We start from the raw sequence: 16,599 nt of genomic DNA on the forward strand, positions 1-16,599 counted from the left end.
TTCATATCTGACATCTCACCTCCACCCAAAATTCAGCATGCCAAGCATTTACATTTCTAAATTAAAGGGAATTAAAATGAATTAATTCAACTGTTAGAAATTTTACCTCAGACAACTTCAGTTGTCTGTAGCTGATTTGGGGATCACTTTTAAATTACACTGGGCTCGCCCTCATGACCTTCAGGACATCCTGAGAGCTTTCACAGCCCGGCCTCTATGTTTGGGAATGAAGACTGTGACTAACAGCGAGACTCAGAAGAGCACTCTGCTCCCTCCCCCTCCCCCACCCTCTTCCTGGGTCCCCTGGTGGGGGGGGGGGAGGGACTGTCTGGAAGGAGCTACACGGGAGCCAGAGCCGGAAGAAAGACACATTTCGTACCCGTCTGTCAACAGGGACAGATACAAGAAAGTTCTGAAAAGCCTACTCTTTTCAAGTAAAATTCACTTACAGAGAAAAAACTAGGGTTTTATACTTTTTATAACTCAGAGATTAATAAATCATTTCAAGTCCTGCACTGTCCATAAGTAATTAAATAGGTATATTTTGTTTCAATGTAATTTTTCAACTAGGACACATTTTTAATGAAGATCCCTTTACTCCGACAAGCCCTGACCATCGTCAGCACTGAAACCTGGACAAGAGCAGGCAGGTGCGTCTCACCTGTAAGATGTCCTGGCTGATCCCCACGGTGATGCTGAGCTGCTGGCCAGCCTGAGGGGGCTGGCTGGCCTCCCCCGGCCCCGGCTCTGACAGCTCCAGCAGCTGCTGGATGACGTCCGTCACTGCCTGCGAGCCCTGCTGGCTCGACGCGGACGTGACTTGGACATCCGTCTGCTGAAGAGGTAAAGCCTGAAACAGCGTGGCCTGAAACACAGCAACAGTTTCATTAAGGTAAACAATTACAGTAATTTGTATATCCATTTAAAGAAAACAAGGAAAGAAACTAGCATATCTTCCTTGTGAACATTAAAATATCACAATATTCCAAACACAAATTTTAAATAAAATGTCTCACGGATTTTCAAGTTAAGACACAGAACTGGCTCTTAGAGGAACATATTCAATGAATTCTTCTACTACAGTTTCCTAAAGTCTTAAGAGGCAACAGAAACTATGACTTCCAGGTGAGGGACTGAGCACACAAGCCTCACCTCCCTTTAGCCCATCAAAATGAAGGAATAAAACAGTCACAAACCGCAGAAAATAAAAAAGGAATCACTCTGGTCTAAAATACTCCGAAAATTCCTGAAAAATAGTGGCACTGGAGGAATAAACGCCCTGAAAAGCTACAGCCAGGATACCTGAGGAGAGAGCCGATCCGACTCCTCAGAGACCCAGGAATCTGAACGGCTACACCCAGAGACGGCAGGCAGAGCCCGCCCCGCGCGGCGCCGGGCTGGGGGACAGCCGACATCACACCAGCCCAGCCTGCCCAGCCCCTCTATCACGACACGCCAGTGTTCGCCCATCGCTGGTGACCACTGCGCCGTCCCCTGCCTGCAGTCAGGACGAGGGCAACCACGGGTGTCGGTGCAGGGGAGTCTTCACAGTTCTCTGTGCTTTCTGCTCAGCTTCACCATATGCCTACAACTGCTCTAAAAAGTAAACATCGCATTGTAAACTGACTACACTTCAACTAAAATAAAGTAAAAAGAAGGTCTATTAATTAAAGGAATAAAAGATGCTGGAAAATTACTTTGGCCTGTCTTCCTCCACAGAACGGAAGGCAGTGAGGCACCACCTTCCGGCAGAGAAACGGGGGATTGCCACCTTCCGTACCCTCAGTCCCCTGATTAAACAAAAAAGGCTTCTGCCTTCTGCCACCGGGGACCCCGAGTTTAAGAGCTGGCTCCCTGGCCAGTCACATGTAAAGTAACCCTGGCGATCAACCAGCTCTGCTCACGCACGAGAAGCTCAGGGGCGGGTTTACGGCCGCCCTGTCCTAAACACAGGCAACTGATCATCACAAGGTGTCTGAAGAGGGAGGGGCAAGGAGACGACCAAGACAGGTACTCAAGCAGCAGAAGAGAACTTTCAAAAGAAATGCTATTTAGATCTCAAAGGAAAGTGCATCAAACCAGAAAAGAGGATCTTGAAAGAGAAACAGTAAGATCACGGAGGAGAGATCTCAAGAATTAAAAACCTTACTAGCTTAAAAAAATTCAGTGAAGAGTCGTAAGATAAAGCTGAAAAAACTCTCAAAAGTAAAGCAAAAAGGCCAAGAGTCAAAATGGGAGAGGCAACCTAAGAGGCAGTGTTTAGGTGGCTGAGCAGATTCCTAGGTAGTCCTGGGGGCAGTCTGTGCGTCCTGAGGCAGAACACACACGAACCAGGGGAAAGGCGGGGTAGGTTACTAGTTTCCAAGCCCCTATTCAACATCTGCCGGTTTTACTGAGAACATAAAATTTTTAAATGATCTGAATTATCATCCCAGGTAATTCTCTACAGCTACGTGTTTGATTTGCATATTGCCAAAGGAAATGGTGAAAACTCTAGTATCCGCTTGATTTATACACTGAAAATTTTATTTAAAAAATACTCAATCCTAAGTAGAATTTAAGACTTAATTATCATACTCTAATTATTCCCCAGCATTAGAACTTCTTCACAGAATTCTCCCTGATCGAGAGTAAGCTGAGGAACCATCCCAAGCTGCAAGTATTGTGAGAAAAGAAAGGGAAAAACAAACACTAAATGAACCTCATGCCTGGGAACTAAAAGCAAACGAGGCCTATTTTCTATTCTGGTCAGAGGCAGCTGCTGACTTAACACAAACTACCAACCAACTGCACTCCTGAGCTGCACCGGCGCTGGGCACGTCAAGCAAGCCGAGGGCCACCAGGATGCCACACTCAGCACCGGCTGGCAGGTGAGAGCTGCCTTCTCAGCCACGAGGGCAGCGGAGGAAGCAGGGGGAGGCTGAGCCACAGAAAAAGAATAAAGTGCGTGTGTTTCAAGTCACACAGTTTTAAATACATGTGCTGGAAAATACAATTTCGTTTCCCAAAAGCCCAAAGTCTCAGTAAAAAATATCACTGTCACATTAGAGACGGAGAACTATTACCTTAAAAAGAGAAATGACTGTTAAATTAAAACATAAGGAAAAAGGACATTCGATAATAATCATCAACAATACTGTAAGAATCACAATTTCATAAAGTAATGATTCTGTCTTATTTTTAACTGGTTGAGATGACAGTCCAGAAATCAGAATCATGTACTATTCTTCTAAATTATTTTTAAAAATTGATTTTCTTTCACTAATTAAACAAAGTAGCACCATACGTCCATACGGGAAACTTTACAGCACCTTTATGGTACTAAATCATAACCTACATAACAGTCAGTGTTAAAGGTCGGTCACAACTAAGACGGCCGACTTCAGGGAGAGAACACACTCCACTTACCGTGAGCACGTGGGCCGCCTCAGCGGCGCCGGCGGCGCTCTGCGGCCCGCCCATGTGCATCTTGCTGATGTGCGTGTTCAGGCTGCCCAAGCTTTTAAACACACAACTACATTCCGTACAGTTATAAGTAGGGCCATTCTTGACCTTAAAGAATTAAAAAAAAGTGATTTTTTTTACAATTAATTGTTAGATTAAAATATTTAACTTGTGACAAATCGTAATTTATCATTCAATTAAAAATGACAGAAATAATCTAACCCTTTATCACATTTTCTCTTTTAAGTTAAACAGCTCTAGAATCAATGACCCAATCTTTAGTCAACACTGCCAGTATGAAATTAATTGAAGTTTCAGTCTTTTCCAAAAATTCGAACTGGGTCAGGAGTGAAAAAAATCAGTTTTCAGTTATTGTGACCTGGTTGAAAAAAAAAAAATGTCTGACGTGTTCTCAATTTCTTAACCGGTTAAAAGTACAATGCTCAATAACCCAGGTGGGACAGTCAGATATAAATACGACTCTGACCAATCCGTAAACACACACGTTAGGAAGGATGGTGACACAATACATAAATTTCCCATCACCAGCTCCGACAGTCCACATCAGTGACTGCTTTTTAAAACCACGATAGAACTGAAAGTGGACTACAGGGAGCAGTAGGACGAACAGGACATCCAGGCACAGAGAGAGCATCTAGAACATACTCCCTGCCGCTCAAGAGCAGCGTGTGTGCGTTAGTTACGACGGCTGGTTGACAAGTGATCGGCCCTGTGAACCTGGATGAGGCCTCCACTCTGTCCAGCACCTTGTTCAGAACCAAATTTACTGCTTTAGCTTCATCATGGATTAGGTAAGATACACAATGAATCTGCAGAGGTAGTTTCTGGAACAGTGATCTGTCCCATCACAGGTCCCATGGGGTCTCCAGGCCGGGGGACAGGAGGGTGCCCAGCCCCCCAGAAGAGTTTCCCGAACACGGGCGCACCTGCGGGCACATCCCAGGGCTGTTCTGAGTCCACCTAGATTCCTGGTGCTGCACAGACACACTACCGCTGCTCAGCCGCCGTCTTCATGCAGGGCAGCTCCTCAAGGGTAAGCCACGCGGCCAAATTTACTCCCCTGAGAGCCAGCGGCAACCTGACGTTTACAGCTCGTCCCCGTGTCTCTGGTCTTGGATGATAAAACTTAGTTTTCAAAAGTAACTCACTGCATATGAAATTCTGAATCTGATTACAAACTCTATGACGTATGCAGGGATTTCTTCATCTTAGTGTTACTGAAGGACTCACTCCCAAGAGAAAATAAAACGATACACATTTGCTTTTAGGAACATACTTTTCATTCTCCAAGACAGTTATATAGAATGAATAATCCATGATAAAATATTTGTCTTGCTTAAAGATTTCTTCATAATCTACAGTTAGACTAAATAGGATCAAATCATGACAATTAATAAGAGCAAAGGTTAACCGGCTCAAGAGAAGTATTTCCAGAGGTTTACAAATCAGTATTATCTGGAGACAAGACAGTGGGAACATCAGTTTCACCGAAACAGTTATCATGCAACAGGGAGGGAAATAAGCTGACCAGAACTCTGCTTGACAGAAAATGAGAACGGAGCTGTACTAAGGGTGGCAATACTAGCAGTAGGAAAAATACTTTCTTCCCAAATTTTACTTGTCTTTCAAGTCCTTACACTTGACGATGTCTGTGCTTCAGGTTTGCTAACGGGATGAAATACGTTAACATTCAGACTGAGGGACTGTAACCGACAAAGGTATTATTCTCGGGTATATGCCCAGGGCTGGAGTTGCTGGGCCATGTGGTGGTTCTGGTTTTGGGTTTTTGAGAAACCTCCGTATTTGTTCTTTTCCACAGTGGCTGCACCAATCTGCGTTCCCACCAACAGTGTACCAGGGTTCCCTTTCCTCCACATCCTTGCCAGTATTTGTTATTTGTGTTCTTTTTGATGATGGCCATTCCGACAGGTGTGAGACGGTGTCTCACTGGGACTTTGATTTGCATTCCCCTGATATTAGTGATGCTGAGCAGCTTTTCATGCTCCTGTTGGCCATCGCATTTCCTCTTCTCAAAGAATGTTCGGTTCTTCTGCCCGCATCTTAAAGGTGGTGTTTGTTTGCTTTTTAATTGAAGTACAGTTGATTTAAAATGTTGTGTTAGCTTCTGGTGCACAGCATGGATGGACCTGGAGGGCATTATGCTGAGTGAAGTCAGTCAGGCGGAGCAAGACAAATACTGTAAGAGATCACTGACATGTGGAATCTAAAAAGTACCACAGACAAGCGAATATAACAGAAAAGAAACAGATGCACAGATGTAGAGAAGGAACTAGTAGTCACCAGCGAGGAGGGGGAGAGGGAGGAGCAAAATGGAGGTGGAGGATTAAGAGGTACAAACTATCAGGTATAAGATAAGCTACAAGGATGTGCAACATGGGGAAGAGAGGCAATAGCTCACAATAACTATAAATGGAGTCTAACCTTCAAAAGCTTGTGAATCATTACATCATACAGCTGTAACATATAATCCTGTACACCAACTATACTTCAATTTAAAAACTATGGCATTGTAAAATAAATAAATGTTTTAAAATTATGATTATTTTCAAATAGTTTTTCATCAAAGCTATAATATTATCAGTCAAAAGATGAAAAACAGTTATTTTAAAGTTCTCCCACGTATAAGCCAAAAAGGTTCACATGTACATAGATATAGGTGCGTGTACGTGTGTGTATACATACATACGTACGTATATATATTATTTTTATATTTTTACACAGGGTCTGTTCTGCACGGACACTTCATCTGCATTTTAAAGCAGAACTTCTCTGGCCCGCTCACTAAGGCAGGAGCCAGCGTGCGGCCCAGATGCGCTGTGCACCTCTGAGTGCGCCCCAGGGCGCCGTACCTCTGAGTGAACTCTCTGCACGTGCGACTGGAGGTTCCCCTTCTGAGAAAAGGCAGCGGGGCAGAAGGCGCAGGCATGGGGCTTCTCACCAGTGTGCTTAATCATGTGGGTCTGCAGCGCCCCCTTCTGGTTAAAAGCTTTTCCACACTCACTGCATTTAAACGGCCTTTCACCTAGAGGAAGAAAAACGGTCCAAATGAAACCCCGTGTTGTGTGGGCATCTGATGGATTAAGAGAGAAATACGTATATACGTTACCCAGACTCAAGACCCCACCCGGCAGCACACCTCCCGGACTGCACTCCAGGGCCTACTCAAAACCTCAGGACTAGCACCACGGGCACAGCAGCAAACACAGAAAGGTCGGATTAAACCCCAGGTCAGCAGGCGGTAAGGCCCATCCCTCCCCCAGGCCCCGTCCTAAATCCTCGTACCTGTGTGTATCCTGATGTGCCGAGTGAGCTGACTTGGCTTCTGGAACGTCTTCCCGCAGTGGGGGCAGGAGTACGTGAACCCGCTCCTGTCGATGTTTCGATTGTAGGGCCTCGTGCCGGACACCCTGGTAGACGCAGAGTGGGGCACTCAGAAAGCCTCCCCCTCCCATACAGGAGCCCTTCCCAGCTAAGTCCTACCCCGACGTCCAGCCAACTGGTCGTGAGCGCTTTAATGAGAAATCAGCCACACACAAGTGCAAGTGTTCAGCACACACACACACGTGTCTCCAGTATCATAAACCCATTCTTGGCGGGGGAAGGTCGGAACGTCTCTCGAGACAGCGCTTTACCTGTGATGGTCAAATGTAAAGACCGGGCAGGTACAGTTTCCACACAGACTCAAGCCTATGCTCCCTCCTCCAGTCTCCCAGGTGCTGAGGATTCCAAGTCCCGCCTCCAACAAGTCTGAGCCCTCCGGCGAGCACCAGCCCTAGACACCCAACTCCTGAAAGGCCGATGGCGCTCAAATCTACCAAGTGGCAAACGTAACTCTCGCCTGACTCTCAGCCTGCTCCTCTTACGACAGGAAACTCCCAGTTGGGCAACCTCAACCTTAGATGTCACCCTGGGTTCTTCCCTCTCCCTCACTCCTGACATCAAGCCCACCTCCAAAAGCTGCCGGTCTCACCCCAGACAGCCCCCAGGATGCTCCTGTCTCTAAACTCCGCAGCCACCACGGCTTACAGCAGCATCCTCCCGCTGCCCTGATCACCGGGCCACCACCCAGCAGCCACGCCATACCACGAAGGCTGGGCAGGCCCTGCCTGTGTAAAACCCTCCAGCTCCCCCACCGCAGCTGGGATAAAATCCTCATTCCCGGGATGGCCTTGGGTACCCTCAGCCCCTGGGCCTGCCTCCCTCACACTCAGCCCCAGCAGGCTCCCGTCTGTCGCAGGCTCCTCTCTGGTCAGCGCAGAATGCCCATGGCTACTGAGATGGCTGCGACTGCCCTCCCTCACCTGGAAGCCCCCCCCCCCAAAGGCCTGCAGGCCCCTCCTCCCCTAGGCCCACTGGCAGTGCTCCTGCTGGGAAAAGCTACACAAAACAGGCCTCTCACCACACAGCCCCACCCCGGAGTATTGCCCCAGGGAGTCGAGTCCCACATCCCTCCCTACCCACCACTCTCTGAGGCTGCGCACTGACCCTCCCTCCACTCCATCACTGTGTCTGCCAGGCTAAAATGACAGCTCCCTGAGTCAGATGGCCTGCTGGCTCCCAAAGACTCAGAGCCAGTGTGGTCTAGTGCATGGTGGCCCCTAAAATATCCCCAATCATCTCTCCAAAACCTTCAGGGACACAAAGTGCCTGTGATAAAACTTCATCAAAATAAAAACCTGGTGTGACAGACAGAGCACACGAATTGCATTGGAGGGGTCTAAAAATTACTGACGTCACGAAGTACTTGGCGGGAACCACAGTGGTTACCAACAAGTGAAGTGAAGCAGATGGGAGAGAGGAGAGAATGCGGACCACTGGGGGTCATCACATTTCTAAAACACAATGCCTAAAATGGTAAATAAATACCACAAAGTGTTCCAGCATTTTATAAACTTTGTTACCTGGTGATGGTGGTTGTTAAAAAGTATAGATATTTCCTAAATACTGAAATTTGGAATGGTGGCAAGTTAAACTGATATTACAGTGAAAAAGTTAATTAATGCTGGCTTTTACAGTTTGCTGTAGAGATTAGTTCAATGAGTGTGACTACTGATTGTCACCATCTGCTAACTTGAGCACAAAGGGCCAGGAGAACTTTGTATTTCATTTTATGAAGAAAAGGAAATATCAGAAAAACTATACAATCAGGACTAGGTCAACTACAAAATTCTGAGAGACATGTTAAGGTTTACTAGGAATAAATCCGTATGTTTTAAATACAGGCAGGGTTGCTAATATCACGAGCTCTAAAATGAGACTCCTGGGGTTTAAATCCCTAACACTTGACCTAAGAGCTGTAAAACCTTGTGAAAGTCACTTGACTTCTGGAATCTAGGTTTTCTCATCTGCAAAATGGGGACAGAAAAGTATCCAGGCCTGAAGGGCTGTTTGTAATGATTAAATGAAGTTGTGTTTACATATTTATATACACACTAAGCACAGTGTCAGGCACATGTAAGTTCTAAACAGACAGTATAAATAAACCAGGTCAGTAAAAAGGGTGCTAATCTGGCCCTGCACACCTCATTACCTGCCCATAAAAATGTACTGCCAATTCCTAGCTCTACAGCTTTCAACATTATCAAAGAGCTAAACATTCTTACCCATGCAGCCTGACACCTATTTTTAATTTTCAATCTTACCTTTCCTACTGTAGACATGACACGTGATAACCAGATTGTAACAGACACCCTGACACCACACCTGACCAGTTGCTGTATGCTCGTTTCTAAGGTAGCCAAGATTTTTAACCAATCACAGCAAAGTATGCCGATTTTTACTATACCACATAATTGTGTAGCCAAGCACAGGCTCGTACCTGATCTTATAGTGGGTCTTCATGTGCTCCTTCAGCTGTGAGGACGTCTCGAAGTCCTTCCCGCAGGCCTTGCAGGTGCGCGCGCGGCGCCCAGCCAGCTCCTGGCGGTGCTCCTCCATGTGCACGGCCAGCTGGCTCTGCAGCGCGAACTCGTCTCCACACTCGGCGCAGATGAGGTTCTGCGGACGGAGAGCACCTGTGAGCGGAGCAAGCACTCCAGAGCACGGCTTCCCAAAAACACTCGTGCTGTCAACAGCTGAGCATGAATTACACTTTCCTTTGGAACAAACACTCACATATTTTTGCCTCTCAAAAAATATATCATTCTATCCTAATAGGAATAAATAAAAATCATTTCTTTCCTGATAGAAACACAGGGAAAAGGATGAGAGAACAATACAATTTTTAAGCAAAATGAACCGTTTCAAACTGGCTGTTGGGTCAATGGCATTTTGTCCATCTACTCTGTGAAAACGTCAAAGAGAAGCAGAGTGACTTCAACACAAAAGAATCAGGACAGAATTCAAATTAAGATAATAGTTTAATAGACTACCTTAAACCAAAATGACAGCTGGTAGATTTTTAAATGAAAACGCCTATCAGTCAATTACAGAAAAATCTGGGACTCTGCCCAGAAGTGGCTTGCTGAGCACCTGAAATGGGTGCAGACTGAACAGAGCTGTGGAGTAAGTGTAAAACACACACAAGATTTCAAAGACTTAATGAAATTATATTATGAATTAATTATATTATCAATTATAGTATTTTGGATTTATTTTCATAAATAAAATATATTAAAACAAATTTTATTTCACGTTTTCTTTTAACTTTTTAAAATACAGCCACTATAAATTTTAAACCACTCCTATTTTAATTAGGATAACACTGGCCCAGACGTGCTGGGGTGGGGTCCTGGTTCACACAAAGGCTGCCAGTCACCATCTGTGTGCATTCAGGTGAGCTGACCACTCCAAGCCCGTGAAATGGTGATACCAGCAGTACCTGCCGCACAGGGCTGTCATAAAGTTAAATAAAAGGATGCATGTAAGAGGCGGACGACTGCACAGCACACAGGACGTACTCAGAATGGCTTGGGTCAGTAGGGATTGTCGACTTAGTACAAAGTTCAGTTAGTTTACTCAAAGTCCCATAATACAATTATTTACTTAAATGATCCTCAAAATGAACTATCCAGACATGGAAAAGAATAAGTGTAACCTGTCAGTGAGCATCACTGTTATTTCCAAACAACAAAACACGTAGCTATTTCTTCCCAGCAGACTTTCTCCTGATCACTGTGATCAGCCGCATGGAGGTATAAAACCCGCATTAAGGTGAGGCTGTTCGCTGCTGCTACTCAGAGCATCCTCTGCAGAAAAGACGAGGATGGATGGGCACTCTGAGCAACCCAATAATGACTTCAACTTAACCAACTCTGAATGAGTATTATTATATAATAATTTAAGGGATCAGTGAACTACTAGACTCTGAGTAACTCACTGACAACAAAGAAAATTCTTTCTAGGAAACTGTCAAAAATAAAGAAGTATCTAAACAGAAAGAAAAACAGAAAGAAAACACAATTTGCTGCATCCATCTTAGCTGGATTCTTACAGGTGACTTTTAAATGGGACTAAAGATAAGGAATTACTCCTGTAGCCATTACTAATATATCATATTCAAACCAATTAACTGAGAAATAAAAGCACCCACAAGAGGCAAAGGTAGCTAAAATGTACTATTAACACGTACGGAAAAGACTGATGACTATCCCAGCACCTGCTCTTCTCTGCTGCAAGCACAGACCTCTTGGCTGGGCATATGACTGAAACTCGGTTTACCCACCTTCCTAACCACTGATGGCCCGGTGATGACGCGGTCTCCCACTGGGGCACCCGCAGCACAAACGCTCAGCCATGGTTCATGCTTCATGGAGCAGGTGCGCCCCCTCTTGCTCCCTCTTCTCACTGTAAACCATGTGTACAGGTAACACTCAGGGAGAACAGAGCAAGGGGGATGTTGGGCAGTCTCAAATGCACCCCAGGTCTGCACTGCAGGCACCAGAATGCCAGGTGACAGAGGAAAACTCTGAACTTCTACCCTAATACAACCACTGTGTTAAAAAGAACACCCTATTTTTTACATATTGCCAATACATCTTCACACAGCAAAGCCTTTTTTTTGCCATTCAGTTACTGTGAACTCCCTAGTCCTGAATTCCTGTTCGGCAGGGGTCGCTGAGGTCATGTTACTGAGTATCACCCCCCACTCTCAGCGCCCCCCTCCCGGCAGCCCAACGACAAGGGAACAGCTTTCCCCCAGACCCAGGGTGCAGCTGTAGAGGCCTCTGTCCCGACTATTGCACCCTTTTCTTCTCCTCTGATTATGTACTGATCTAAGAGAGAACCTGTTATATTTAAAGAGAGGAAACAGAAGACAGGTTGGTAGTAATAGAAATGTAAAGTCAACTGGTTTCAGAAACTAGGCACTTCTCAGAGGCCTTTTGAAAAAAATGGAGTCAGAAACTATGAACTGTTTACATTCCTACAACCTCAACAGCAACAGACTAAGACAGCAAGTGTTCTGCACTGAAACAAAGGGTGCAGAGGAGACCAGCCTGCACAAGCTCCCCCCCAGCTGCCCGCACAGGACGCGCTCCCGCTGCAGCAGCTAACGTCAGAACGATGCTAAACAGCAATGGTGAAAACCTGACATAAGCAAGTGAGCACACAGCGGGCAGTGACCAGAGGTGGAAGACCGTGAGCGCCATCCTGGGGAACAGCCTAGAAAAGAATCCGGACAAAGTGTGTGGAAGGGAAAATACAATGAAGGGAAGATTTTGAAAGTAATGCATAAAAAGCTAAGAGCATCTGGAAATGACAAATTACTGTTGTTTCTCTCTCCAGCTATGGAGGAGGCGAGAGACACTTAAAGAGCATATCTGAAGAAACGTCAGGATGGAGCAGAGTACGCCTCACTGTCCTGGTGGCTGGCGCAGGGGGCGTGGGATCAGAGGAAGGGCAGCAGCTCCAGCTCCCGCTGTCACCCGAGAGCGGGCCGACCAGAATTCCAGTACAGGTGGACTGCCACCCCACCTCCACCCGCCCTGAAATCCCACTGGAGGATGCTCTCACACACACGCACACGCACACACACACGCACACGCACTCGCAAACGCGTTTCACCTCTTCGCTCATCTGGCCTAGATCACGTTAAGTCATTTCAACTCTCTCACCAACACCCTGACTCCTCTGTTACTCCATCACATGAGCTTCATAAATCCCAACCTTGATGCAAACACCCACCTGCGCTCGCACCCGGGCTCATGGGCACTGTGAGGAAGCCACACAGTCCCACCCCTACCCAGTCACGCCCAGAAGGATTCACAGCAATGATGCGCGTGTCCCTGAGATACGATCTGTGGACTCTGTCTATGTACTTGTCCCTGCTCAGACTCTGCTCCCATGGCCCCAAAACCAGCTTCCCATCCCCATCCCCCAGCACCTCGCTTCTCTGTGCAGACAAGGCAATGTCCCCATCTCAGAGAACTATGAGGCTACTCGGCCAAAGCCCCAGCCTGAGAGGGGGTAGTAGGGTGTGACAACCTCCTGGAGGCCAGGGGACAGCGGACACTCTCCAAGGAACCTCAGCAACTGTGCAACATCACACGGACGACTAGCTCCACACAGCTCAGTTTCAGGAACATCACAACTTTGTGAAGCTGGGGTCGGTTGTTGCTGTGGTTAAAAAGCAGGGAGTGAGCGAAAATCAATGTGAAACAGGAAATGCCGGGTTTTAAAAAGCTAGGCAGCACCCAATTTACATATGGTAATTTTTCAAATGACCACTAATTTATTTAAGACAACAATACTTACTAAACTGCTTAGATTTAGTTACTCAATAAAAAGAACTCAGTTTCTGGCCTCAGCGATAACTTACTGAGACAGAGTCTAAGGAGGCTGTGGCCTGAGGAGGGAACCTGCTCTGACACCACGGGAGCAGCCTCACCCCGGGCCTCCAGCTCCACCTCCACCTGCACACCTGCCTCCTTAGGAGCCTGCCTCAGCTGCTGCTTCTAAGGCCAAAGGGAGAGCATCTCCTCAGCTCTCATAAGTCACTCCTCGCCCCTCCCAACGGAGCGCCTGAAGACAGACTGTTAGAGAGATATTAAATTCTTGAGTGATCATTGTTTTGTGATAGTGAGGAAAAGTGTCTTTGTTTTTAGGGGATATAACTGAAGTATTTAGAGGTGAAGTAATAACATGATGTCTGCAACTATTTTAAAACTGTTCAAAAGTGGTGGTGGTGGGAGGGGAGAGATATGGTTACTTTAAACCCCCCATGTGCTGGATGAAAACAAAACAATCTCATCACCCCGCGAGGAGTGAACCTGTGCTCTCTGGAGTATGTGTGCCCTGCACGGTGTGGACCTGCCCCAGAAGACACAGTGGGATTTTTCTAAAACAGTAATTTGACACTTGGAACGTGGGTCTAAGCAAATCACAGGAACCAGAACCTGTGGATGAACAGAGGGCTCAAGGCAGCTCTGTGCACGAGGGCAGAGCCGCCAAGACAGAGCCCTGCTGTGACACAGGCATACACACGCACACATGCAACACGCGGCTATTTATGACACCCAGGACACAGCCCACTGAAAACACAAGTGCGAGTAATGCAGGCGCGCTGGTGGGGAGCAGAGGCCTGTCTGTGCACCGGTGCCCAGGAGGGAGGAGAAACCAAAGTCAGAGGTGGATGGAGACTTAACTCTTCACTCTCCAAACCTTCTCTACTGTTTGATTCTTTCTATGTGCATGCAGAACTTGTTTCACGACACTTTAATATACCGTATTAAACACTTTCTGCTTTTTAAAAAGAAGGCAACCGTCACTTCTGGACAGCGCTACACTGAGTGAGACAGGCAGGACTACAGTCTTCAAAAGGCACTGAGCAGCACACGCTTTCTAGAACACAACGTGGTGTTCCATGAAGTGCTTGGAAAAGTCTTGTTAGTTCAGTAAATCCACCTGGAGGACTATCCTACTGAAACAATTGAAGATACACACAGAGATGTATTATTCATAATACTGAAAAGTATAAGCAACTTAAATGGCAAATGGCAAAGGAAATGATTAAATCCACGATGCTATGTCCAGACTCTCACGACTTTAGTAATTAAAACAGGAACATGGGGAAAACATGCATGATATGGTAAGCGAAAGGCGGGAAGACGTACTTACAACATACTAAAGGAAAAGAGCAGGTTACGAAACAGCACATAACTATATTTGCATTAAAAAACTACTCTTAAATTTATGAGACTATACTTTCTTTTCCTTATGGAAAGCATGTATAGCCAAAAAAAGGCTGAAAAACTACACAGTTGACCCTTGAATAAAAGGAGATTTGGGGGCACGAACCCGCGCACAGCAGCCCCACTGTGTCACAGTTCCGCACCCTCAGATGCAACCGACTTCAGGCCGTGTAGCATTGCAGCCCGCATTTACTGAAAAAACTGCGTCAAAGTGGACCCACACAATTCAGATCCATGATGTTCAAGGGTACACTGTGTACACATTCTCTCCAACTAGTGTGATTATTGGTTCTTCTATGGTACTTTCGTTAATCTTTATAGTTTCTAACTTTTTCCAAAATAAACATGTATTACTTACATAATAAAACTCTAAAAGATAAACATAAATTATTTTATACTTAAAAATCCAAGACATATATAAAAAGAGAACACAAACCTATATGCAAAGTATAAACTCAATTGTGAAGATGCAAATTTTATATATGCAATTTAAATACTACATGTTTTTCTGCCTCAGAGGGAAAATTTACCAAATAGTTACCTGTAATTATCTCTGGATGGTCGAATTAGAGGTGACTCTTTTATGTCTCCTTTCTACGTTTTCATTTTCCTAATTTTCTACAATAACAATGTGGGGGTAATATTTTAAAGCAACAGTCATTTATATGTCAGAATGGGCTGACCTGCTCCAGCAACAGGCAGGCCTTACTCCTCAGCAGTGAGCCCTGCCATCCTTAACCCTGCCCCAAGACTATGCCTGTGGCCTTTTCAGGACTGTTCACTTTGGTGCATCAACTGCTTTAGGTCATCATGAATTAATTTTCTTCTCCCAAATTCCCACATGTCAGCAGATCCAGGAGCCAAGCAAGGAAATTCTACCATCTTTAGAGGCAGAAAATTCACTTCTGGCCACTCTGAATCCTCCAAGAGCTTATTAATATACACACATACACACACACACATATATATATATACGTATATATGTATATGTGTATATACACACACATATATAAATGAATCACTATTCTGTACACTAGAAATTAACACAACATTGTAAACCGACTATACTTCAGTTTTTAAAAAAAGTTAATTTCTGTTGAAAAGGAAAAAGGCAGGGGTTGAGGGGAACCTCTATCAGCCAGTGCGGACATACTTTGATCCCCCAAATATACTGCACATTAAAACGTCTCTGCCCTAAGGTGCTGAAATGGCCAGAAAATAAAATGCTTTACTAGTGACCTGGAGACCAGCCAAGACAAATTTAATGATAAATGACTCCTTGAAACCTACATGAAAGGCTTTTTAAAACTAGTTTATACCTAAAATCCTCCTAAGGATTAGATGCATTTTAAAAATCAGTTAACAAAGTATAGGCCAAAATAATTACCTCTTCCTTCTCATGCAGCATAACATGCGCTTTGAGACTAGCCACTCTGGAGAATTTCTTGTTACACACGGGACAGGTAGGGTCCTCCCCATTGTGGGTACATTTGTGAAGTGTCAAGTTGAACTCAACATTAAAGGTTTGGGGGCACTGGTCACATCGATGTGGCTAAGTGGAGAGAAAAGTCAAGAAGCCACTGAAACACAATCAATGTCATTCAAATATTAACAAGTACCACAATCCACAGACAAGCCTCCTAAGGGGCTTCTCAAGTCCTTCTGGATCTGAAGTCATTAAATCCAAAACGGACGTAGGGAAGCTCCTTATAGAATTTCTCAAAGGAGTTATAAGGACAACACCACGTCTATGTAGAAAATGCTTCTAACAAGAAATGCTGCATAGAAATGCACCAGAATGTAGTCTCTATGAAAATAAAAGTGAGAAACTTCGACTCATTGAGTGGGATTTTTCCCTTCTTTTATGACAACTCCACTGCTATAAACAAAATCACTTCAGATAAAATAATCATAAAAAATTTTGCTAGATTTTAACAGAGTTGTTTATCCCCGTCTTAAAATTCCCCCAAATGGCAGGTAATCT

General features: G+C 45.2%; 1 protein-coding gene across 8 annotated transcripts in view; it reads right to left on the reverse strand.

Moving 5' to 3' along the window:
* The window catches only part of ZNF236 (zinc finger protein 236), an 89,537-nt gene that overhangs the window by 55,929 nt on the left and 17,009 nt on the right, over positions 1-16,599 (reverse strand). For 7 of the 8 annotated variants that reach the window (XM_072952388.1, XM_072952386.1, XM_072952387.1 and 4 more), the window contains exons 3-8: positions 16,003-16,167; positions 9,305-9,483; positions 6,769-6,893; positions 6,336-6,508; positions 3,409-3,552; positions 662-865 (exon numbers count right to left, since the gene is read on the reverse strand). In XM_072952388.1, coding sequence (XP_072808489.1) covers positions 662-865; positions 3,409-3,552; positions 6,336-6,508; positions 6,769-6,893; positions 9,305-9,483; positions 16,003-16,167 — 990 coding nt within the window. Of the gene's footprint in view, positions 1-661; positions 866-3,408; positions 3,553-4,391; positions 5,575-6,335; positions 6,509-6,768; positions 6,894-9,304; positions 9,484-16,002; positions 16,168-16,599 lie in introns of those variants that run through there. The other variant, XM_031672343.2, reaches the window with a different exon arrangement.

Source organism: Vicugna pacos, chromosome 30, assembly GCF_048564905.1.
Source record: "Vicugna pacos chromosome 30, VicPac4, whole genome shotgun sequence".
Lineage (NCBI taxonomy): Eukaryota > Metazoa > Chordata > Mammalia > Artiodactyla > Camelidae > Vicugna > Vicugna pacos.